The sequence below is a fragment of the Denticeps clupeoides genome, chromosome 10 (assembly GCF_900700375.1).
Source record: "Denticeps clupeoides chromosome 10, fDenClu1.1, whole genome shotgun sequence".
In the NCBI taxonomy this organism is placed as follows: domain Eukaryota; kingdom Metazoa; phylum Chordata; class Actinopteri; order Clupeiformes; family Denticipitidae; genus Denticeps; species Denticeps clupeoides.
In genome coordinates, this window is record NC_041716.1 from 19,142,215 (window position 1) to 19,168,834 (window position 26,620).

General features: G+C 41.2%; 1 protein-coding gene across 2 annotated transcripts; it reads left to right on the forward strand.

Moving 5' to 3' along the window:
- On the forward strand, window positions 1-26,588 carry nup210 (nucleoporin 210). 2 transcript variants are annotated; one of them, XM_028994106.1, is made up of 40 exons: window positions 1-479; window positions 1,353-1,489; window positions 2,095-2,226; window positions 5,002-5,098; window positions 6,022-6,172; window positions 6,620-6,752; window positions 6,847-7,005; window positions 8,040-8,108; window positions 8,868-8,974; window positions 9,754-9,894; window positions 10,042-10,179; window positions 10,274-10,429; window positions 10,510-10,708; window positions 10,908-11,053; window positions 12,266-12,484; window positions 12,569-12,742; window positions 13,390-13,582; window positions 13,719-13,825; window positions 14,032-14,136; window positions 14,250-14,351; window positions 14,565-14,693; window positions 15,055-15,182; window positions 15,263-15,392; window positions 15,540-15,602; window positions 15,761-15,940; window positions 16,023-16,103; window positions 16,418-16,549; window positions 17,079-17,237; window positions 17,395-17,486; window positions 17,593-17,767; window positions 18,040-18,215; window positions 20,147-20,361; window positions 20,599-20,735; window positions 22,242-22,356; window positions 22,886-23,032; window positions 23,570-23,820; window positions 23,941-24,145; window positions 24,437-24,553; window positions 24,641-24,715; window positions 25,268-26,588. In XM_028994106.1, the coding sequence occupies exons 1-40, from the start codon at window positions 307-309 to the stop codon at window positions 25,369-25,371; spliced, it is 5,649 nt and encodes a 1,882-aa protein (XP_028849939.1). In that variant the 5' UTR covers window positions 1-306; the 3' UTR covers window positions 25,372-26,588. The 2 variants fall into 2 exon arrangements, with proteins under 2 accessions (XP_028849939.1, XP_028849940.1); XM_028994107.1 differs by lacking the exons at window positions 1-479; window positions 1,353-1,489; window positions 2,095-2,226 and adding an exon at window positions 3,614-3,648.
- Window positions 26,589-26,620: the final 32 nt, after the last annotated feature.

Genomic DNA, 26,620 nt, shown 5'->3' on the forward strand with positions numbered 1-26,620 from the left:
TATCGTGCAATGGCGGGTATTTCCATGCGCGCCTGAAAGGTGAACATTTCATTTCCCCCCTGGAGCTCTCGTTAGCTGGAGTTTAGCGGTAACGCGCGTTAATGGAGGGCTGAAATGTGTCCGCGCAGCGCCACCGCGGAACAGGGGTTACAGTGACAGTCACGCTGTCGCTCCGCTCGCAGGACGAGTGAGATGAAAGTTTGTGATTTCTGTGAATGCATTTTAATTGCGCTTGGAGCTCACTCGGGGCGTCAGTGACGCGGTGCAGATTGGGGATTCGCGCTGATAATTTGGCTGGTTTGGGACATGGCGGGGCTTCCGTTTCAGCCCCGGCTCGTGCTCGTGTACCTGTCGCTTCTCTGTCATGTCCGCGACACGAGTGCCACCTCCAAACTGAACATCCCCAAAGTTCTGCTGCCTCTGGCCAGGAGCACCAGGATCAACTTCACGCTGGAGGCGACCGATGGCTGTTACCGATGGTGAGTGTGACCGAACCGGACCTTTGAATGGTGGATTAGCGACTGTGACGTCATCTGCCTGTAATTGCTCATTATAGTAGCCATGCTTCTGCACGCACTGTTCGTCATTTGCAAATAGATACAGTACAGGCCAAAAGTTTGATCGCACCTCATTCAACATGTTTTCTTTATTTTCATGACCATTTATACATTGGTAGATTCTCACTGAAGGCATCAAACCTATGAATGAACACGTGGACTTATGTAAAGGTGAAATAAGTGAAAAATGTGTTCATTCATAGTTTTGATGAATCTACCAATGAAAATGGTCAAGAAAATAAAGAACAAACATTGAATGAGAAGTTGTGTCCAAACTGTACTATATATTTAATAGATATATCTGAACTTATGATGCAACTTTTACAACAGTTTGACGATTAATCTGTGTACATCATGTTAATGAACTCATGTATTTATGTGTCATGTTGACCTGGCCAGTGTATTTATACAGTGTATATTTTTTTTTTTGTGAAGTGTGACTGTAAAAAATCCAAAGTGCAATGCATGGATGTGTTCGGTTTTTTTTTTTGTTTTGTTTTTTTACAGGTCAGCAGTGATGTTGTACTGTTAATTTTTTATTTTGTGTGTCAAATCAATGTGCATTACTGCAATATCAAATATGGTTATTACAGCACAGGGATCCCAGAAGCACACATGGTTCTTCAAATATAGTGGAGAAGACCAAAATAAGTCACTGACATACATGTATTGAGATGTGTTGCATTGTTAAATGTAATACTAATTAAGGCTAATTACCTGGTGCTGCCATAACATTTAATCTAATACAAAGTGGCCATATCCTTAACGTATTCAACTTTTTCTAAATTCTCACAGGTCGTCTAATAGACCTGAGGTTGCTAGTATTGAAGCTGTAGATGTGGATGAACGGCACTGTTCCCAAAGGGCGGTTCTGCAGGCCCGCTCTACACAGCCATCCAGACTCACCAGTATTATTTTAGCAGAGGACATCTGTAAGTATACTAAAGGTCAATTGTCTAGCAGTTTGCATGAATGAATTACAACCAGGAAAAAAATCGCCTGGTGTCACTTTGTCCACAAATTCGGTCTATAATTTCAGTGGTAGGTTCATTTAAATAGTGATAGACAGAAAATCCAAATGCATTTCAAAATAGTTCCAAAGTATTTTCATTCAACAAAACAGTAATTGACTACACAATCCTGCACAATCCTTATAGACTGATCATTTCTTTATTAGTGGGTGAATTTAAGAAAGCAGGGGTTAAAAATGCAATTGATTGACTAATACAGATGGTGTCATGGCAATAAGGATCTGCCATCTTAGCATTTTGCCATTCTACATGAACAGATGAAACAGGTGAATGGTAAAATAGTGAAAACCGAATTAATAAATTAGTACAGTGGGCTCATTAGAACAGTTTAGGTGCATTCAGATATTAGTCCATGGCTGTATGCGTTTCATAAATAAGTCTTTTAGGCAGCAACTGAATGTTTTGTCATTGAAGTTGATATTTTTGAATTATTACAAAACGTTTCCACCTACAAAATGTGGTCCAGTGAAGGAACTGCATTTCATTTTCTCACCACCTGCTTTCAGTGACCGGCCAGGTTCTCCGATGTGATGCGATTGTGGACATCATTAGTGAAATCCAGATTGTATCTACCACACGGGAACTGCACTTGGAAGATTCACCACTGGAACTGAAGATCCACGCGTTGGATTCAGAAGGTTAGTGTGACTGATGTGACCCAGGAAAAATGGTGCATACACCTTAAAGGGCCCCTGACATAGTTATTTTTAGCTTTTATATCTGTCTTATTGGTCTTAATTCTTGCACCATTCAGCCTTGGTGCAGAATTACAGCCACTTTGATCCAGTCCCATAATGAGATTTCCCCAGGATGCACTGTTTTGGTGTCTGTAGCTTTAAATGCAAATGAGAATGACCTCCCGTTTCTCATGGGAAAAGCACGAGAAGCTTTCTCCTTATGACGTCATAAGGGGCCAAATTCCAGATGAGACCGTCTGAGCTGCCGCTCTCTGAACAGCAAAGCAGAATTACCAAAGCACCCTTTATACCTATCACCATTTCTAGCCGCTGCAGGACCATAGACAGGCTAGCAGAACTCATTAGTCGTAAATAATCTTACAAAGGGAAATTTTCATGGTAGGGGACCTTTTAAATTTGAACGCATTCAGCATCTTGAAGACAAAAAAGTTCCACATGCTTTCTCATATGGACCGTTGTCACACAAGGACACTATAACTACTCTCTTATATAAATGCACACTGTCAAAGGATCAAATATGTATGCGGATTATGTACAAACATGCAAAAGACATCAGCAATGACTTTAGAGAAGCTGTTGCTGCTGCTGCCCATCGGCCTGGGGCATCGGTCTGTGCAATTTCCAAGCAATTTGAAGTCAATCCCTCTGCAGTAAGAGTGCAGCAAGAACTTGTCATGTTATTGTTTAGAGGTGGAGAGGAACGTGCTGAGACCCACACAAGGGCTAAGCTAAATGTACGAACAGGGATATTATCTTCTACAATAAACCGAAGCGTAAACCGAAGAACAGCTACTAACAACACAACAGCCGAAGGACAGGGAGGTACGAAGCGGCAACGCTCACATCCAATGAAGTCATTTGGATCAACCACCTGTCCACCCGATCTTATCCCCTCCACTATACTCCAAGCAATCTCTCCTGACCTTATCCCCTTCATTTCTCACATCCTACATGGTTCAGTTAGATCTGGTCATGTACCATCTGTCATTAAAACAGCCAGGACTCTTCCAAGAAATCCACCGTTGATCCTGCAGACATCAACAACTACACACCAGTGTCTCTTCTCCCAGTCCTTGAGCACTGTCTCAGAACAACCTCCTAGATCTCAACCAGTCTGGCTTCAGAGCAGGTCATTCCTCAGAGACGGCCCTTCTGGCGTTTTCTGAGATGCTACATGAGGCCAGATCAGCAAAACTCTGTTCTTTCGTTCTCCTCGACCTCTCTGCAGCATTTGATACAGTTACCCCCGGGGCAGTGGTGGCCTTGCGGGTAAGGAAGTGTCATCGGAAGGTTGCCAGTTCAAATCCCTGAATCCCTGAACCAGATCTGACTACTTCATTGATGGTAACATGAAAGCACGTTGTAAGTCACTATGAATAAGTGCTTCTGCCAAATGCCAAAAAATATAAATGTAAACACACAGGCGAAGGGTCAAAGCAAGCTAAGCCCACGAGGCAACCACACATTCCTCTAAAAGACATGCATACAACACAAACACAAATGGGAGCTTACATTCAGGAAGCACCAGGACATACCACAGGTGATAAACATTCAAGACCATTTACGGTTTTTGCCAAGAGTGAAAATTCCAAGGGCTACTCTCAGATTCTACAGGCCTTTGGGTGGTAGTAGCCTAGTGGGTAACACACTTGTCTTGCTCAGGGGCACAGTGGAAGTAAGTAGGATTTGAACCTAGGTCTTCTGGTTCAACCTGGGTCTTCTGGTTACCCACTAGGCTACCAGAAGACCCAGGTTCAAATCCCACTTCCATTGTGTCCCTGAGTAAGACACTTAGGGTTAAGTTGCTCCAGGGGGGGACTGTCCCTGTAACTACTGATTGTAAGTCGCTCTGGATAAGGGCGTCTGATAAATGCTGTAAATGTAAAGGCCTCAGTTAGCGGTTAAGGAAGCGGCCCCCTAATCAGAAGGTTGCTGGTTCGAATCCCGATCCTCCGAGGTGCCACTGAGCAAAGCACCGTCCCCACACACTGCTCCCCGGGTGCCTGTCATGGCTGCCCACTGCTCGCTAAAGGTGATGGTTAAAAGCAGAGGTCACATTTCGTTGTGTCACCGTGTGCTGTGCTGCAGTGTTTCACAATGACAATCACTTCACTTTCTTTAAAAATTCTTTGACAATATGAGAGATTGATACTCATACAAAAAACAGATACTTCAATTTATTGCTGCTGAAGGTGGTTGCACCCACCATTTGAATCTTGCTTTTACGTTTTGGTGTTTTTGTTAAATAATGACATAGGACAATCAAAATATTCTCCAGACTCATCAAAACCTAGAATAGCACTTGTCTACAATGCTTTTACCATTTAGGCCTCTCCAAGCAGTGTTAACTGCATTCCATTTTAAAATATTTCAGTACTGAGACATACATGCATGAAATCTGAAAGTGGCATGTGCGTCAACTGATAATTCACATTAACTGCCGGTTTTGTGACTATGCACTGCTGAATTATGCATGTTGCTTGGACTAAATTAAAACTTGAAACCTAATATTTCAAATGATCACTGTTAAGTGAAAGTGAAAAGAGAAAGTGAAGTAATTGTCATTGTGAAACACTGCGTCACAGCACATGTTCTCTGCTTCTAACCCATCACCCTTGGAGAGCAGTGGGCAGTGTGTGTGATACAATTTACCAGCTTAACAACTTTTACATACAAACAACATGAGCATCTTCATGAATATTTTTTTCTCTCTAGGAAACACCTTCAGTACCCTTGCAGGTCTGGTGTTTGATTGGACCATTATGAAAGATGCTGACACTCCCAGTTTCTCAGATGCCTACAACTCACTACGGTAGGGCATTCATGTGTTCACCAAATATGTATTTCTAGTGAGATTTCCACTTACTTTGAAAATGAATAGACTGCATAAATTATACATACAATTGTAATATGATTTATTTTAAATATACTAACGCAAAAACCCTTGATTAATTTTCACAGTGATTATTGTGTTTGTAATTATATTTAAAGTGAAAGTGCAATTTGTCATTGTAAAACACTGCAGGACCGCACACTGTGACCCAATGAAATGTGTCCTCTGCTTTTAGCCCATCACCTTGGGGACCAGTAGGCAGCCATGAAAGGCACCTGGGGAGCAGTGTGTGGGGACAGTGATTTGATCAAGGTGTCTTCTGTGGCACCTTAACGTTTCTGCCCCTTTAATCTTGAATAACTTAATTTTTTTAACACTTATTTAATAGTGCAAGTGAAAGTATTTGCCCACCCACTATTAGAGGATTGTGTAGCTATTACAAGGCCTCTCATTAGCGAGGTTAATTTATTTAAGGAATTGTGCGTGTGTGTGTGTGTGTGTGTGTGACTATGATATATATATATATGATATAAGGTCACGTGGTCACTCCCATTATGCACACTGTACTAAATTTTGGAGAAAGTGTAATCTGGGGTTTCTTCAAGTCTATAGGTCTGAGCTAAGCAGCATTGTGAGGCAATAAAATGAAATCTGCTGACTACCTGAATATACTCAACATTTCATGATGAGTATGCCAGGACAGAATGATTCATGGAGTATGTGACCACCCACAGTTCACCGTGTCCACCTTCAACACCACATCTCTGCACAGATGTATTAATTTTTTTGTAATTAACTATTTGCTTTCTTATTATTTTCGTGACCTTTGGTCCTACATGGTATATCTGTTCTGATTATTGTGCTGAAAAGCCAGCTAAAATGCCACATTTCCTCTATTTCAGGGTGCTACGGTTCTCTGAATCAACATACACTCCTCCAAGTTACATTTCTGAAATGGAGAGACTAGGAAAACAAGGGGATATTATCCTAGTTTCTGGTATGAAGACCGGACACGCCAGACTGAAGGCCAGAATACAGGAATCCTTGTACAAGGTAAAGCCTGCCTTCACACACACACACACACACACACACACACACACACACACACACACACACACACACACACAGTGAAATTGATTGTGTAGTTTGATTCAGGCCCACTCTGCACTAGAGTACTTATTTACTAGTATCTGAAGGGTGAAAATAGCATTTACAACATTTTCAACAATATGCAAGATGAAATTGAGACTAACAGGACATACACCAGTTAAAATTTTTACATAGGGTATGTGATCATCCGATTAATCACTTTTACATTTCCTAGGAAGCCACGCACTATGGGTAGAAGACAATGCAGCACAGGCAGTGTGTGTGTGTGTGTGTGTGTTTGCCAGTGTTCTTCTTTGAAAACCTTCCTTCATATGGATTATACTTTGATACGTACTACCTACGTAAATCAGTTACGCCCCCTCAATTTTAAACAGTGTTTATTTTCTGTAGGATGTTGGACCTGCAGAAGTCCGATTGTTGATTCTTGAGAACATTCTTCTGAGCCCTGCATATGATGTCTACCTCCTAGTTGGCTCATCAATCCAGTACAAAGTTCAGAAGATTAGACAAGGAAAAATCACAGGTTTTATGCCACGGTTTTCACCACTTCACTGTTTATTGACACGCTGATTCAAAGATAAAAATCAATGACCTGTTTGTCGTCTTCTGTGTTTCAGAGTTAGCCATGCCTTGTGACCAGTATGAACTCCATCTTCAGAACAGTGTGGTTGCTCCTGGTGGTAACCCCAATCTTTCTGTGGCTAAATTAGACCAGAGCACGTCTACAGTAAACGCTGTCCAGCATGGACACGCCAACATTGTGCTCGATCACAAAAGTATCCTTTTACTACGTACACTTATCATAACGTGAGAATTAAGATGATATGGACTTTCAGGGATTTCTTTGAACTGTTTCTTATGTGGGGTGGAAACATCATGGACCTCTTTGTTCTTTGAGTTGGTCCATCCGATGCTTTGTCAGTCATGATCACTAAATAGTTAAAAGGTCTTGGCAGCCTGCTGGCAGATTTTTTACACTTCCAACTTATCCTGATCTTTTTTTTTCTTTTTTATATATATATATATATATACACACACACACACACACACACACACACACACTTACATTAACTGTTGCCTGGAGAAAAATAGGCAAAACTAGATTAAGAATTTATAAATTATAAATGAACTCTTATGACTAAGTTTTGAATTGCGTGGTCAAATTCTGCAGGGAATATTGGATATAGGGAACATATTGTGGGTATACTGGTAGGACTTGTTCCTGCTGTCTTGAGCATGATTGTAGAATATGTATAGAGTACTGTAAAAACTTTAAATGAAAAGTTGTTAGTATTAGGAATATTGCTTTCTAACTAAATGTCATCTAGAGCTGTGGTTTCAGCAGGCATGATCACATTGTTTCAGGGGTAAAGAATACTGCTTTTTGCTGGGGTGATTGTGACTAGACTCTCTAACCACTTATTTTATTGCCTCATTCACAATAAGCGAGGCAAAACATGACATGATTCCCCTGGCGAAAACTAAGTTCAGTGACACCATACCAGTTGAATCTGATTATTTTGGCATGATAGTTTGGTTTAATACGGCCAACAGATATCTCCAGATCTATCGCAGCAAGTATGCAGTGTGATTTCAGCGAGTGTGTTGAGAGGACGAAATCTCCCTGCTGCAGTGCATTTAATGGCTTACAGGATTCAGCAGAGAGCATCCTACAAAATAATCTGAATTGTATTGGTGTTAATGCACTTTTACTTACCAACTGGTCTTGCAAATTCATGCTGAATATTTGGGAACTGAATGTTATAAATATTTATTTCTCAGTTTCTGTACCTTAATGGCTCTCGATCAGGTCTTGGAATGCAGGGCGCTTCTCGTCTGCCAAACAGTACCCTTTATGTTGTGGAGCCTGGATATTTGGGTTTGTTTTTATATTCTGTTTCCTATTGTGGGTGATTGCAACATTCACATTCACACTTGGGCAAAAATGATAAAACTTATACATTTTTATACATTTTAGAAAAATAAAAAACTATATTTAGTTTTACAAAGAAGTAATGTTTATGGTTTGATTTTCATGATGAGAAAACAGTGAAATATGACTGGTGGTTTAGGCACACGGCTACATGGTCAGCATGGGCCCTGTTTGTTAGTGTAAAATCAAAGACATAAATGGATAAAACAAGAAAGAACTGATCTGTATCTTGAAAAAGGGAATCTAACGACACTATCTTATCTTTTAATGATATTTGGGGGGGGGGGGGGGTAATGGGACTCAGTTCTCTCTCTCTCGCTCTCGCTCTCTCTCGCTCTCTCTCTCACACACACACACACACACACACACTACTACCTCTTTCTGGATTATTTAAACCAACACAGTACATGACATACACAAATTTTATTAATCATTTTGTTTCTTTCTAGTCTTGTCTGTTTATTTCTGTAAACCCTGAAGTGAGCACAGGAAATAATGATTATTATATATAGCTTCAGACTTTTAATTAATTATTCAATAAAGCAAGGGTATCACCATGCACAGAATATCCCAAATGATACCTACATAAACGATAAATTATCAATATATCATATATTGCCCTAGTTCAGTGTTTAGGCATGTATTATGAAGCTGGGCCCTTGAACAGTGCTTATTAAATCATTCTTGATTTACTTTATTTTTCAGGATTTACCATTCAACCAGGCAACCAATGGGTTCTTGAGACCAGCAGAATATATGAAATTTTTATTGCAGTTTTTGACAAGTCAAGTAACAAAGTGCATTTGTCAGATGTGAGTTTACATTTTTTATCTCACTAATTTAGTGAGTACCTTCTCACTTCATAAATATCCATGTCCGATGACCACAAAAAAAGATGTTCAATTGTTTCAGAAGAGTCAAATTATTGAATTTGACTGAAACTACTAACATTGGGTTAAAAACTTCCAAACGCATTCAAAACTGGAAAGATAGAGAAGGAATAGGGTCAGAAAAAAAATCTTTGGATTGTTGATTAAATCATAAAAGAGGAACTCATGGCTGTGTTCAACAGTGACCAGACTCTGCAATACTGTAAGAAGGTCATGTGGTTTGAGTCCAGATTGATGGTGCATCAGTGTAAGAAGAGAGGCGCATGAAGTGATGTCTACTTCCTACCCTACAAGACAGTAGATATCCGTCTATATTGGATTTCGTCCCTGATTGCACTGGCATATTTCAAAGGGACAATGCCAGGATTCATGGTGATTAAATTGTGAAAGAGGGATTTAGGGCACAGTGGTCTGGATAAAAAATAAATGTTCCTTCCAAAGTTCATTGAAACAATGCTACTGCAAATGTGTGCCGAAATCGAGGTTAAAGGCAATGCAGCGAAATGTTATTCTGTGACAGGCAGTGTATTTGCCACTCTCATTAAAAGCAATGAAATATGTAGTTTAAGTAGATGTATGAATTTAGCATACATTTTTGTAGTCTTTATCCTGGCAGTTATCTTCAGCATATTTTATGTATTGCTGTAGGTTCTGTACTCATTCGTTATTGATTTTAAAAATCTCATATTGCATTTGTGCAGAATATTCGGATAGACGCAGTCTTCCCTCAGCAGTATTTCAAGGTTCTCCAGTCATCTCTGAATGGGTCTTACCACATTGTGAAGGCTTTAAAAAGCGGCCAGACTGTCATTGATGGCACACTAGAATCTGTGGTCGATCAGGTGAGCATGCCTCTTTTTTTTTTTTTTTTTTTCTTCTTTTTTTTTTTTTTTTTTTAAATCTTCATTTTATTAAAATGGCCAAATATTGGGAAAGTGACCAACTATGTTTCATGCTGTGGACATGTATATATTCGTTATTTTACCCAGGGGGGAAATATTCACCTGCTACCCAACCCAGTGCGTAATGAGCAAGATGTTGAGATCTTCAATCCCATTGTCCTGACTCCGAGCATTCTTACATTTCCATGGCAACCTAAAGAAGGAGCTTACCATTACACCATAAAGGTAACTTGACTGCTGTTGGATCCCAGAGCATTTTCAGTGTTCTGTTTTGTTAGGTTAATTATTAATTAACTTATGATCACTTATTCGACACCAGGCAACTGGAGGAAGTGGGAATTTCACCTGGACGTCCTCCAACCCTGCAGTGGCTACTGTGACTGTGAAAGGCATGATGACTACCATGAGCGACGTTGGTGTCAGTGTGATTTATGCTCACGATGTGAGGAACCGTCTCCATTATGGAGAGATGAAGGTGAGTCTGGGCAGTGTCCAAACAAATGGCTTTCTTTTGGTTTGACCTCTTTCTTACAGGACTTTTGCTTCTGCCTGTAGGTGTATGTGATTGAACCGGTGGGGATGGACTTCAGTCATTGTCCAGTTGAGGCCCGGGTTGGGGTGGTTCTGGACCTTCCGTTGAGGATCTTTGGCCTTCTAAATGTGGAAGGCGGAGAACGAGTCATGCTCAGCGACTGCTCCCATTTCCACTTCCAGGTGGAGGTGGAGAACCAGGGCATCTTTCAGCTCCTTGAAGGTGAACTTTTCCATCCTTCACTGAATAACTTTTATGTGTATTTGTCATTGCTCTCCAACATTTACTTGGTTCTATATCTAATAGAATAACATTGTCATCGCTGATGACTTATTTAATCCTGCTTTGCAGAGTAAAACACATCAACTAGCTAATATTAATTAGCTGTGTGTGTGTGTGTGTGTGTGTGTGTGTGTTTTAGGGAGACTGGCACCTGGTCCGACACACTGCAGTGGTGTTCGTGCACAGGCCCTGACACCCGGTTACACCTCCGTGTTGGTCAGTTATTCCCACGGCAACGTCCATCTGAGCGCCAAGATAACCATCGCTGCATATCCTCTCCTCCGTGTGAGTTATTCCAAATTACTCGTTTCTTCCTGGTCCCCATTATTGTGAACTCCAATTCTAAATTTAGTTCCTTTCTCTCTGAAGTGACTATTAGAATTCCAGCTGTGTTTTCCCGAATGGAGCATGACTCAAGTTGTAAATTAGATAGTTTTGGATTACATTGGATGTCACCACTGGATTTAACAAATGAAACAGGAAAGATCCTCCCAGTGGATAATTACTGTATGGATGATGTTTCAACAGGCAACGTTATTAAACCCGAACTGATGCAGTGAGCAGCATCTCATCTCTTAAACATCCATGTCGAAATACACTTTCTGTTGTCGTGGAAAAGAGGTTTATCAGTTTCAGAAGGGTCAAATTATTGCCCTACATCAATGAAGAAAAAAAAATACTAATCCAGGAACTACTAATTGGATGAACTCTCCTATTAATCTTTCAATTTTCCTTACCTGTTTTTAACAATAAGGGCCAAACACAATCTTTGCCAAACACAATTATTCAAGTTTTTTTCCGACCACATTTCTTCCGCAATCACAAAAATTTCGTGAAATATCGTAAAAAAATCAACAGCTGAACTCACAGCAGTGTCCAACTGTGAGTGTGAGCATTTCCACACGTGCAATGTGAAGGTAACTCAAGGGATTGGGACTAAACAGCTCTGTAGCCTTATGAAAGCCATTGTTCAGTGAGGTTCAGTGAGCCTCCTATAACAAATACTAAATATGTTTCTTGCAATGGATTCTTCAAATCCTAGTCCCCATAACCACCACAGAGTAGGTGTTGACTGGTATTCCTGTCCCTGAGCACAATATCCCCCCACCCCTGAGAACAGAGGCTGGGTAATGGAAGGTGAACCTTGTGTGCCTGCTTGGAGCACATTCTTCCCAAATTTATTCACACAGCTCTCCTCATCTCAAGCCTCCGTCTACATGCATCAAGGTTCCTGGATCTACTGTAAAAACCTCAGGCTTAGGATGTGTACTTGTCGTCCCTATTCCCCTTGACATTAGTCATTAGTCCAGTCTTTTATTAGTTAGGACACCATCTATTACATAACATTTCTGTTTAAATCAAAATGAGTTCATTTTGCATGAATTACTGCATTCGTCTGAAATGTACCACTCAAATTAATTTGGTGATTTGCTTAGACCCCCATGTAATTTTACCTGAATAATGTGTGCAAAGAATTGAAAACTTTTTGTTTTACAGGCCGTGGACCCGACATCTGTAGCTATAGTCACTCTGGGCTCCTCCAAGGACATGTTGTTTGAAGGAGGTCCCAGACCCTGGGTTCTGGAGCCTTCAAAGTTCTTCCGAAACCTGACTGTTGAGGACGTGTCCGCCGTCAGCCTGAGCCTGTGTGGTCCCGCCTCACGCAGCAACCTGAAGCACTGGGTGCGGGCCACCTGCAAGGCTCTGGGAGAACAGGTCAGAGAGGAGGAGGCCTTATGAAATCGCCTCTCGGTTTTCTCCTGATTTCCGACCTGACGCTGACTTCTCTTGTCTTTTCAGGTGCTGGCGGTGACTGTGGGAAACCAGCCCTCTTTGACCAATCCCTTCCCTGTGGTGGAACCGGCAGTGGTCAAGTTCATCTGCGCCCCTCCTTCCCGCCTCACTTTAGTCCCCATTTACACCAACCCCCAGCTGGACCTGTCCTGCCCACTGCTGCAGCAGAACAAACAAGTGGTCAGTATAGGTTGATGCTTTTACTGCGCTTAATCATCTAAAATATGGGATCGTAATCTTAACTGGGGCAGTGGTGGCCTAGTGGTTTAGGGAGCGGACTCGTAATCAGAAGGTTCGAATCCCGATCCGCCAAGGTACCACTGAGTAAAGCACCGTCCCCACTCTGCTCCCCGGGCACTTTTTATAGCTAATCATGGTCCAAGACCTGATATCCAGTGACTTATTTACTTCTGTAGAGGGTGCCCCTCTGTGGGGACCTGTATCAGGCATTAAATTGGAAATGAGCGTATTTAGTGCATACAGCTGTGTAAATGTATTTTATTTTATTTATTTATTTACATTTTATTCAAATTAAAATTGATTGTATATATATTTTCACATATTGACTATCATGATTTTACCCCTGATAATGGCAGTTTCAGAACATCTGGACTGAAAAAAAGACTTAATAATATATAACTCATAGTAACAGTAACCAATCCAGGCCTAGCTTAAGCATTTGTTTTCGTGCATAATTAAAACTTGTCGAATTTTACTCGCATTTCACAAATGTTGTTTGTGTAATGCTCACATGTTCAGGCAGTCATATTCAGCAAATCTCAAAACCACCGATATGAATGTTTACATTTGTATTTCTGTTCTTAAAGGTGCCAGTGTCTAATTACCGCAATCCTGTGCTGGACCTGGCAGCATTTGATCACCAGGGGAGGAAGTTTGACAATTTCAGCTCTCTCAGCATTGTTTGGGAGTCGTCCAAAGTGTCTTTGGCCAGCATTGAAGTTACCATGCCAATGGAGCTCCATCTGTTTGAGGACAGTAATAAGCAGAACAAGCTGCATGGTACTTGCATAGTAAATTGTCGTTTTTTATTTTTTTAGATTCATGAAACTATTTTACCAAATAACATCTCATTCCCTTCATTAGTAGTGTTGCAACAAGCTTTTCATTTGGTTCATTACCTTTTTATCAACTGCAGGCCGGCAAACAGTCCTAGTTCACCATGAATCGGGTGTGGCTGCCATCACAGTGACTGCTGAAGGCTACAAGTCATCTCATCTGGAAGCTGCACAAGTGGCACGTGGGGTAAAGTCGTCTCTTCCATTTGCAGCAGTTTTTGTTTCCTGTTCAGAATGACAGGAAGCTACCTCATGCGTCAGTTTGACCACAATAACGTACTTATAACTGCATTATGATTGTTGCCAATATGGCAATTGGCATGCACACACATTCACTGCAAAATTGAAAATGTCAAATGCATATTAATGTAAACTTGTTTTATTTTTGAGCAGTTCACTCCTCTGATACCTGTTTCTGCAACCCTGGACCTACTGTTGGTGGAGGATGTAAGAGTCAATCCTGACTCGGTCACCATTTATAATCACCCTGATGTGCGGGTAAGACTGGGGTCCCCTGTTTTTAATCACAGCTTACATGTTTTGCTGCCATTGGGTGAGTAACTCTGCTGCTTTTTTTGGACTGATGGTTTATCTGTTTGTTCCCCTGGTAGGCTGACCTCACTCTCAGAGAGGGTTCTGGGTATTTCTATGTTAATTCCAGCGTTGGAGGGCTGGCACATGTGGTATACCAAGAGTCTCAAGGAACTGCTGAGGTGGTTAAACTGTGTGTGTGTGTGTGTGTGTGTGTGTGTATACACACACACACACACACACACATATACACACTCACACATAATGTTCTATAGTAAATATAATTACATTTCTGTATCCAATGTTGATTCATGATAATAATAACAATAATTTATAGTAAAAAAATCCTTTGTATTGCCTTTGCCAGTGTTGTTTATTTTTTTTTCCCATCCAAGGTTCATCCAAAGCACCCAGGAGTTTTACAAGTGGTTGTCCATGACCTCTGCCTGGCCTTCCCAGCCCCCGCCACAGCAGCCGTCCACATCTCAGACATACTGGAGGTTTATGTCCGAGTGGTGGACAAGGTCAGTAACCAGGTCCCGTGTGCTGATTTATACTGCCGCATTTCAAAAATGTCAGGCGCTACTCTTATGGTCCAAATGTAAAATTGTGTTAACTATTTTTTAGGGTTGTCAGAAACTATGTTGTCAGCATAGTTTGCACACATTTTTTCCCATTTTATTATGTTCATTATGTTTGTTTATAATGAGTTTGCAGGGTGTTTTATTTAAACACCCCCATCAATTCCTGTTTGAGCATCTTTCCCACGCATGTGTCTGTATAAATATTTTTTATCTTAAAAATTAATTAATTGCAAATTGCTCCCATAAGTATTTTTTTCCTTGGTGATTGACAGCCTTGTTAATATAAGTGCATTTGTTACAGGTGGAAATTGGCAAAACAGTGAGAGCATATGTTCGAGTCTTGGACGACAATAAGAAACCATTTTTGGCCAAATATTTCCCTTTTATGAACTTGAAACTGACATCAGCTTCTTCAATTATTTCCCTGCTGTAAGTGATCTGATGGTCATTGCTTTTTAATAAAGTGTTCTGTTGAGGATCATTTATTTGTTTTGTTTTGTGTGTAATAGAGCGGAGTCCTCAGAAAAGGACACAGCCATTTTCCTGGTGAAAGGCCTGACTATTGGGCAGACGAGTGTGTCTGCGGCTGTGTTTGGTGGCAGTGGTCGGAAAATGACGTCTGTGCCACAGCCAGTTGAAGTAAGTTCCATTGCGGAAAGAAAGAACGAAATTCCGTCCCTGTTAATATCGGTTCCATCGTATTCTACAGTCCAGTAGACACAAATGATTGAAATGCGGAGGCCTTGACTTTAATTCTTAAATGCATTTCTGATTTTGGTCCTTTAGGTTTTTCCACCTTTCCGGCTGATTCCCAGGAAAATGACTCTGATTATTGGAGCAATGATGCAGGTAATGGAGCTCCTGGTGGTGCATTTACGTTAATGGCTCTGTTTGATAGCTGTTAATGAATTTGGAAAATGATTAAGGCTGCACTAATTTGTGTTTTATTTAAACATTTCAGCAGTGTTTAATGATGTGCTTTAATTCTCTGCTCTCCTCATTTGCAGATAACATCAGAAGGAGGCCCACAGCCCCAGTCCAACATAATCTTTTCCATGGCCAATCAAGATATTGCCTCAGTCAACAGCCTGGGTCACGTCAAGGGCGTCGCTGTGGGCAATGTTACTGTGACTGGTGTGGTCCAAGCAGTCGATGCTGAAACTGGAAAAGTTGTGGTTGTTTCTCAGGTACTTTGTATGCTGTCACATGAGAACAGCTCTGTCATTCTGTCATAACCTCCAACTTATCCCAACACGTATGTCTTGACAGGATCAAATCGATGTTGAAGTTGTGCAGTTGAAAGCGGTCCGAATCCGGGCTCCCATTACCAGAATGAAGACCAGAACCCTGGTAAAACATTGCACAGCAAATTTCTATGCTAAGTATATCAAAACTGGAATATGTTTCTACAGATATGAATACTATTATAATGTTCCTGTAATCGCTTTTTTGCTCTAGTCTTAAACCCTGCTCCTGTTTTGCTGATGGAATCAACTGAATTGTTACATTGTTAGTATATTTAGACCAGGATACTTTTTATTTGTGCTTCCACAAAAAAAGGAATGATTCTTTGTTTATTAATTTATATATTTAGGTGTGTGCGCGTGTGTGTTTTTGATTCATGTTGTAATTGTGATGCTCTGATTTATTCTGTGCTTTTCTAGATGCCAGTATATGTAATGGGACTAACTAGCGGTCAGACGCCTTTCTCATTTGGGAATGCAATACCAGGCCTCACTTTTCACTGGTCTGTGACCAAGAGGGACATGCTGGAAGTCCACACTCGTCACTCTGAGGTACAGTATCTGCAGTTTAATTTAATCTAAAGTTACATTTTCTTCTGAGACTGCTACATTTTTTTATTAAATTCTTTCAGTATTTCAGGTTGTGGCTGAAATATTGCCTTTATTATTATAGTTATTTTTAAAATCAATATATCATTGTGGTATGGACTTTAATAATATTTTCTTCCATATGAACAGCTGCAGCATGTGTAACATATGACCACTGTACAGCTGTAGTAATGGCTGTAAGTCAGATTGCTGCCATGAATCTTTGTAAGAGCAGGAGGACACTCAGCACTTTCTGGGCTTACCTTCACTAGATGTTCCTCCTTGGCATTCATATTCTTCAATTATCTTTATCATCCACACAAGCTGGTCACAGCAATGATTTGTCAGTATCTTTGCATAAAAGGTGGTATAAAAGGTGTTAATCTGTCACCTTGAATGACTGCTTAAATTCTAGATGGGTTGATCTTCACAATTTTGTCACAGTTCTGTCATTTTAATACATTACCCTGCAACCCCCTGACGACTCCTGCAGGCATCGGTGCAACTGCCTTCTGAACACAACTTTGCAATGAATGTATTTGGGAAGACCAAGGGCCGTACTGGACTGAAGGTGGTGGTCAAGGCGGTGGATCCTTATGCAGGACACTTTGAAGGGAACGTGAGGGAGCTGTCAGACGAACTTCAAATTCAGGTGCAGATATTATCTTGTATCTATTATTATTATTAGGTAAATGGGTCACGTTTTAATTTATGGAACTTTACCATTTTCTGGAAAGCTTTGTTTACCAGCAGTCTTTGTGTTCTTCAGTACTGTTCGATCTGTTCTGGTTGATTGTGTTTCATTTCAGGTCTATGAGAAGCTTCAACTGCTCAGACCAGAGGTGCAGACTGAGGAGATTCTGATGTCTCCTAACTCCAACCTCAAGCTCCAGACTAACAGGTAAGGACAGAGCTCGTAAGTAGAGCGTGTAAGATCTACAATAACTTCAGTGCATCTGCCTTCCATTTTACTTCCTAGGTTGTGACATGTTTTGTTTCCTCTGCAGAGATGGTGTTGGTGTCCTCTCTTATCAAGTGCTGGACTGTCCAAGCAAAGCTGCACTCATCCAGGTGGATGACAAAGGTCATTTATCTTCAGGCTCACTCACCGGCACAGTGTCCCTGCAGGTTATCTCCCAGGAGCCCTTTGGTGTCAATCAAACTATCATTCTTGCGGTTAAGGTAAGACTCACGGTGTTGGTTGGTTCAGCTAGGGCAGGGTTTCCCAATTCTATTTCCAGAGCCCCTCCTATCAGAATGTTTTCTTCTGTGCTTTCAACCTTCCAATCACCTCATCCTAATTAAGCAGTGGTTAGAATGAAAACGGTCAAGGATTCTTTTCTTAATAAACTACATTTTCATTTGCTTATGTGCTTATTTGGCTCCAATCAAACGGCACACGAGTGCTATGGAGCTGCATCCATAATTTAATTGGAGAGCTTCTGGTTTGACAGGTGGTGACAGTGTCTTACCTCCGACTGAGCACCAGCCCAACACTGCACACCTCCAATAAAGAGAGCCTGACCTCCATCCCCCTGGGCACGGTCCTCACCTTCACAGTCAACTTCCACGATAGCACCGGGGAGGTTCTCCACAGCCACAACTCTCATCTGACCTTCATTACAAACAGGTAGCTGCACTTCAAAGACTTTGTATTAATATTACATTACTGATCAGAAGGTATTGTAGGTGAATATGAGAAATTAGTAAATCCTAACTTCCAATGATATGAAGCTACATAACATTGTTCCTGGCCTATGAACATGTTGATGAGCAAGTCAGCTTTCCTTGTTTGAAGCAGCTCATTTATAGAATGGATCCTTTCATCCTATGCTAGTAAAATTCAGGTAAGCTTAGACTTTGGGCCATTATGTTCAGGGTTAAACAAAAAGAGTTTTAATACAGTGTCTTAAATGTTTATTAGTAAAATTATGCAGAGGTTGTTTTTTCATGTCTCAACATTAAGACTGCTGCAAATAGGTACTAGTATATGTACATGGAAAAGTCATGGAATTTAATTTTCCAGGTCTGGAAACGTTTTTGAATACGAAATAAACATATGAAGTTGTGGAACCACGTCACGTGGTGCTGCATGAATCATGAGTCTGTTTTTGGGTGTGTGGGACCTGGGTTCATGGTGGGGCCAGCAGTCCATGTGCACACCTGCATCTCTCTAGTGGTCTCATCATTGGACTCTGGAGGTGGTCTGACGCTTGATTCAGTGCCTCAAATGAGAACAAACAGAAACAGCATTGTACAACTGGTACAGAAATACGAGGTTATGGTGGTACACTAGTGTAATAGTGGCCTGGTACCCCTACTAGTGTGGACAATGTGTCTGTGGGATTTCAATTTCCACAGCATTAACAGGAGGTCAGAGTGAACAGATATGTTTAAAAGCTGATCTTTGTGAGAGAGAGTCAGCATAATGTTAAGGTCATTGCAACCACATGTTCTTGTGAACTCTAATGTCTCGGAGGGGTGGGTCGGAGTATCAGCAGCTCTCCATTGTCATCCTGTAGTCAAACCCATTAGTGAAGAGCCCTTCCGATAAGCAGCCAAGTTTCAAATGATAAGATATAAATAAAATATGTAGTTTGTTTGGGATCATCACTGTCCTAACTAAAGCCAGATGACATACAATGGAACGGATACACATCTTCAACATCAATCTCTGTCCACCTGGGTCATTTGAAATTAATGGGAGAAGGGGTAGGTGAGAAGGGTTTTTTTAACTGACATTAACACCAGCCTCTCTCCTTAGTTCTTAGATTGATCAGGTAAAGTAATAAAGATCAATTTAATGTCCGCCCAAATCAGAGACATTAAATTGATCTTTATCACTTTACCTGTCCACCTCTAAAATCGGCAGTCAGTAATGTCAGTTCTGAGCCAGAATCCACCTACCAGCATAGTCCGACTGGCCTCTGGGAATAAGACCTTGAATTACTACGTAAACCGCCCTGGACCCTTGCAGGGATTTTTTTTCTGACTTTTCTGTGGTCACCATGTTGGTGTGTTAAGTAATGTAATTGGTTTTAAGGCAATTTAACAACAGACAAATTCTGAATCAGTTGCATTAATTTACTTCATTTTCTGAAATGTGCCAAGCTAGTTTTATCTTCAATCAAAACTAGCTGCTAAAATCAAGTGTCCATTTACATTACATTATTTATCAGACGCCCTTATCCAGAGCGACTTACAGGTTTATTCAGGTTTATTTATGTATCCATTTATTTATTTTTGTTATTAATCCCAAAGGAAATTACTTCTCTGCATTTAACCATCACCCTTGGTGAGCAGTGGGGCAGCCATGACGGGCGCCTGGGGAGCAGTGTGTGGGACTGTGCTTTTGCTCTGTGGAAACTTGGCGGACCGGGATTCGAATTTGCAACCTTCTGATTACGGGGTCGCTTCCTTAACCGCTAGGCCACCCACTGACGCAATTTTTATTTTATGGTTTTACTCATGATTTGTAGATATGGATTTTTTTTCCCCCCAGAGGTTGAATGTTGGAGATGATTAATCAGAAGTATTTTTTTTTTTCTCCTCACCTTGAAGGGATGACCTTATCCAGGTGGGGAAAGGTCCCGGTAACAGCAGCCTGACTGTGCGGACTCTGAACGTGGGATTGACTCTGCTGGGTGTGTGGGACACCGAGCAGGCAGGCCTTGCTGACTTCCTGGCATTGCCTGTGCAGCACGCTATCAACCCTGGAGACAGCCTGGTGGTCGGTGACGTCGTCTGCTTCTCCTCACAGATAGTCAGTCAGGAAGGTGGGAGTTTATGTCTGCATGTTTTCTTTTGGTTTTGTATTTAAAGTCACACTAATTCCTAACAGGATAAGCTGCCCTTTACAGGACCTTGAAGAGTCCACTTTTCTTCCTTTCGTCATCTTAAAAGCTATTGATAGCCTGTCTGTCAAAAGTGACAGTCTTTCAAGAAGATAATAGAAGTTTGTGTGGGTGTCTGTAAAGGTGGTGCCGATAACATCATTTCTATGTTCTGTGCAGGCCTCTCGGGAATCTGGAGTTCCTCCACCACTGGCGTGCTGGAGATGCATCCTAAAACAGGAGTGGCTGTGGCCAGGGACATCGGCACTGTCACTGTGTACTATGAAGTAGCAGGACAAGTGCGGACCTTCAGAGAGGTAACCTTCAAAGTCAATTATTTCTCCAGTGCATAAACTCTGTGAAATTTTATTTTCCAGTTCCAATGTCTTACATCTGCTCTTTAACCAGTAAGAATTCAAAAGACGAACGTTTGAAAAGCAAATACGTGCCAGCTACAAAATTTATTTTTTGTAAAATATCCAAATAAACCACAGTAAAATGTTGATTCTGGATTGTGTCCCTGAGCAGGACACTTTACCCTGAGTGTCTCCAGGGGGACAGTCACTGTAACTACTTTTTGAAAGGTGCTCTGGATAAGGGTGTCTGGTAAAATCCATAATTTGTGCTGCTAAATGGCAGAACACTCCAATCAGGCACTGACTGTTCATATCATTTTTTGTTTTAAGTTGATGTGCTAAAATCTAAATGAACTGGAAAGATTGTTTTCCATCTTTCCAGTTCATTTAGATTTTAGCACATCATAATTCCAGTGGACAAGTATATGAACCATTGGCATGGCTACTTTTACCTGCTAATCCCTTTCCTTTATAATATCATACAAAGAATGTGTGTAGATATAGCATCAGTTCAGCTTTAAGATGATAAAGGCCACGGTTAATACCTGAATGCAGCGAAGCCCTAAATTGATTTTACGGAATGCAGGGCTTTTCTCTTCTCTGGCCTCAATTCAGATCTAAGCCTCCAGCTGCTGTGGACTTCATATTTAGTTGCTAAGTGGCCTTATTGAATTATTGAGTCTTGCTGTGCTAGTGTGTAACTGAGATGGATAAGAAAATAAACTAAAGTACAGAAGCTTCCTACCAGATCATCATAGCAGTCTATGATGGGCAGTGGTTGCCAGTTTGAATCCCGAACCGCCATGGTACCACTGAGCAAAGTACAGTTCCCACACACTGCTCCCCGGGCACCTGTCATGGCTGCCCACTGCTCACCAAGTTTCACATTGATCTGATTCCTTCTCAGATATTAACAATACTGAAATTCACGGAATTCACTGGTGGACTACAAGATTTTTAAATAGGCATTGCAGCGGGCAGCCTCTCTCCCGGCTACCTGAAAGACCCAATGTTTTCATGAGAGAAACATTATTCTGCAGCACCAAGCTTGCTTAAAAATGCAAAAAGCAAGAGTGCGTTGTGGTTCAGGCTCAATTTGTATCATTTTATTTGGGTTGAGCTTGCACTGTAAATGATCCTTAACGTTTCAGGCCTGACTGAAATTGCTTATCATAATGTGCATATCTTCGGCATTTGTGGCTCTAAAATGCATTTAATTTATTTATTAGTTTGTTTGATTTCGATTTATCAATTTATTTATTACGATTTTTTCCCTCCCCCTGTAGTACTGAAAATGGTATTAGAGTACCATCCTTAGTTTGAAATTACAGTATCATGGCAAGCCTTGTGGTCCAATTCCAGTAATGCCGTTCCCCTTTGGGACTCTGTCCACTCTCTTGCAGATGCAGTGTGTGTTTCCACTGCTAAGGCCACTTGCCTGAAATGCATCTGTTTTTTTCCAATCAGGTTGTGGTTGATGGAGCCACCAAAACATCAGTGATGGTTCCATCAGGATCAGTGAAGAATGAGCGGCAGTCCAGAGTACATCTTACAACCAAAGAAAAGGGCACCAACCTCATAGGTGCAGTGAGCTCTGATGCTGTTCCTCTGTCTGCAGATTATGAATAAGTTCTTCACAGTGTGGTGGATGTCTTTTTTGACTCTGTTTCTTTTAATAACTGATGGCACTAGTGGTTCTTCGTCATTCAGGCCAAGGAATGAGGTCATTGCAGGACTAGGTGTGGGAGTGATGATGGCTCAGCAGTACCCTTTAACAAGGTTACTGCAAAAAGCGTTCTGCTATTACTACTTCAGGTCTGTGGAAGCACAGTGTATTGTTGATTCCTGAAAAATAAAACTTGCTATTATGCATGTTTAAACTGATTGCAGAGACAAATGTTGGAAAGGTGCTCGGACAGGGAAGGATGATTTTTTTTTTTTTTTTTTAAATAAAACATCCTGCTGACTGGCAGTAAATAAAATGGAAATACATTTAAATGCAAATGATTTTGGTTTTCACAGTAGTTCAGTCAGTCGGGGCTGATTTCGATGGATGTTGGCCATGCATTATTTCCATCGTCACCTGTCCCATTCCTCACTCTATTCCACAGGGACCTGCTCTCCTGCCCAGCTGGAAAGCGTTCATGAGCTTCGTCCTGAGACCACGGTCAGCTGCCACCTGCAGTTCACCAGCGATGCCATCGAGTTCCCACCTCACCACATCTACAAGACCACCACTGCGTTTGACACCAGCACGGGTAACGTTGTCAGCACTTGATGGGATGTTCTGGCTTTTCCCCCCATCACTTTGCAGGGGTACAATCTGGTTACCTTTTCTCAAGCATCTTTACTGTTGAGCAAGTGTCCTGCTGTTATTACGAACTAATTAGTTGTATTTCTGATTGACGAAGTTGGACGTCACATGGGGACACTTACCAGACTATTTAGTGCAGATGTACACAGATGACATGTTGCCATTGCAATTTGAAATATTTTCACTTCAGGCAAAGGGTTTGAATCTTAACATCTGGGTACAGAGTTCTAACCCCATTTTGGCCATAAGGGAAGTATTTCCCTTAAGGTGGTAGTAGCCTAGAGGGTAACACACTTGCCTATGAACCAGGAGACCAGGTTCAAATCCCACTTACTACCATTGTGTCCCTGAGCAAGACACTTAACCCTAAGTTGCTCTAGGGGGGACTGTCCGTGTAACTACTGATTGTAAGTTGCCCTGGATAAGGGCGTCTGATAAATGCTGAAACTGTAAATGTATTTCTTTTCATTGGAACCATCAGGGTTCTACAGCTGTGTGATGATGCTGCAGCCCATGACAGACCAGCAGATCAAGGTCTTGAGCATGTCCATGACTAACCTTCTGGTGAAGGCCGCAGTGGAGGGCAGCCATTTCTCTGGGGAGCAGATTAGCGCCCTGCTGCCAGTCAACCCAGGACTTTACACGGACCTTAATGACATCATCCTGAGCAACCAGCATCCCGCTACCGACGTAACAGTGTTCGGAGCCTCCGCTGCTGTCGGGAACCTGGAGGTGAAATGAAGTGTAGATAGGTGTAGAGATTCTCCTTTTTTCATCTGTTTAACGATTCACAATGTGTCCATGAATCTCAAACTCCGCATGACTGTAATGCACGTACTGTGGTCCCCACAGGTGACCTCAAACTCCCCTGCTGTCATGGTCCATGAGAAGGAGATATCTCATAAATACCCCAGCTTTGCCAAGTACACAATCAGAGCAGTGAACACCCAGTCTGCAGCGTCTGTTGTCGTTTCTCTGAGGAGTCCTGCCAGCGAGCAGGTTCTGCACATCCCCGTCACAGTCATTCACGTGGCAGAACAGGCTGCTGCTTTGCAAGGTGTGTGGTCGTGTTCTTTTTTCGAAACACTGGACGTTCTCATTATAAAGAATCATACCTGTTTTTTGAGTTCAAAATCACACAGCCACTTCATACGTAATCCATAAACAACCATCTGTCTGAATATCTTCATGGAATTATAAAAGTGATGTTCGTGTATGCATGTACAGTGTACATAAAAAGTGTAAACAAAACCACAATAACTCATTTCAGAAAGTATGTGACCCATTAGATATACAATTCTATAGTTCAAGTGTGCACATCCTTGAACTAATGTTCTGGTTACCTCAGCGAGTGCTGCTGTGGGGGGTGAAGGGGCAAACATCCTGCAGCACTTCATCGACTCCTACCAGGTGATGTTCTTCACACTGTTTGCTCTCCTGGCGATCACAGCGATCCTCATAATCAGTAAGTGCCCTGCCCCTGCTCATCAGCACATTCATGTTGGTGGGAACGTAACCGCATTAAGAATTAGAGCGGATTGTTGTCTTCCAGCCTGCCATGCCTTCTTCCCCCCTCGAGACCCAACATCATATCCAGCATTTATCCAGAAGACTCCGCCTCAGTCAGGTAAATTCTCATAAATTCTGCCAGAGCCCGAGCAATGGCAATCAGTAGACTTGCAAATATATTGGACACCTGTTTTATGTCTTCATGATAATGGCCCATCATAAATGGTCAATAAAAACTTTTTTTTTTTTCTTGGAATGTGAAGTTTTGGAATATGAAGTAAACATAAAAAGTAATTGAAATCTGATTGACACATTAATGTATAACGAAGTACATAGTTCCCGAAAGACTGCGCGAGAAACGTTCTTTCTACGTTTAAAACTAGCACAGGTCTATAGCATCTATGCTTGATTTATGTAGTGAACCACGTCATGTGCTACTGCTTTTTTGAAAATGTGTAACCCTGTGTATAGGTGTGTGTATGTTAATGGCTTGGACCTCAGTACTGTGTTTATTGTTTCTGATCATGTACTACATGTTTGGAATGACTATAAACTGTCTTCTGTGTCCTATGTCATCAACAAAGATTTCTGGCCTTAAAAAAAATTATTATATTTATTTGTGTGTTGATCCTGAAGACCTACTAACGTGTGGAACTTTTATTTTTTTTAGCTTTTGGCACTCCGTCCTCAAGTCCCTTCACCAACCACATGTCTACAGAGTTAAAGAACAGGTCGAGAGTGCGCCTGTTCTCCCCAGATTACAGTGCCCAGTAAAGCACCCCACTTTAAACCTGAGACAAGGCACCGCAGTGAAGGGTCATGCCTGCTGTAGAGAGCCACGTGTTGTGGTGGTGTTGGGGGAGTGTGCGGAATCATGAGTTAAATGAGGTCCGTCATTTTTTGTGAGTGTTATCTGAAATTGTGACGTATGAAACAAAAATGTTTCTCTACTAAGTTTGGAAATATATTTTAAAGCCCTAATGCTGGTTTAAAATCTTTATTTATATTATTTCACATATTACATCTGTTCTGCTTTGCCAATTTTACTGCTTTGTTTGCTTAGTATGCATTTTGAAAGTTTGTAGGTGAAATATATAGTTTTTGAAACTAAGGACTGACTTGTGTAGCACAGTGTTTTGTCAGTGCACAAACTTTTACAGATTTTTTTTTTTGTTGTAGAAGTTCAATGAATAGTATGACCACTGAATCCGTCCTTTTCTTGCGTATGTTGATGCTGAAGGCATCGAAACGGGTATTTTGTTAAAAAGCAGAAGACAGTCGGCTCCCTAAACCAATCCTGCTCTGGATTTTTACACTTTTTAGTGCCTTACTGCACCTAATTTGAGCCAGTAATACACCGCCTCACCTCATAATCAATGTGAAACAGTGAAATGTGAGTCATTTGTTAACTATCTACCTGTTCCGTTTCTGCACTCCGTCCATAACGTCCACAAGACATGAACTGATTCTGAAGTGCTCTTGTGAAATTTTGAAACCTGTGAATTTGTCTACGCCTGTGAACACACAAGTCAGGTTACGTTAATAATGAGCCGTGTGGAGACTGCAATGTTCCTAATGAAAATCATTGTTTCTTTTATCCTTTTGAGCTCTGGGCATTTCATGTCTCATGTGAATTTCATCCAGAGAGAAAACCAAAGGCTTTTATTTAAGTTAAGGACTGATTGTGAATTCATGAAAAAAGACTCCATTCATGTGCATCGCGTAACATATCCTGTCTTCAGTAATTACATGTAATAATAGGATTATGTTTAGTTGTTCGCTTCTCTTTTTAATCTTTATTTGATTCTTCACACATCAGTCTACAGTTTGGGTTTTAGCCTTTGCTGTCTTCTGAATGTTGTTCATATATCAATGCCTTAATTTTTGTTTCGCATCCTTTTTAAAGTTATGCAGCTATGGACATTTTGTCTGCAATACTAGCACTGTCTGGTATTGTTTGTGTTTTGTTTAATAAATGCTGACTAAATATCGTTGCCTGGCTTTCTTTTTATTTTACATTTTT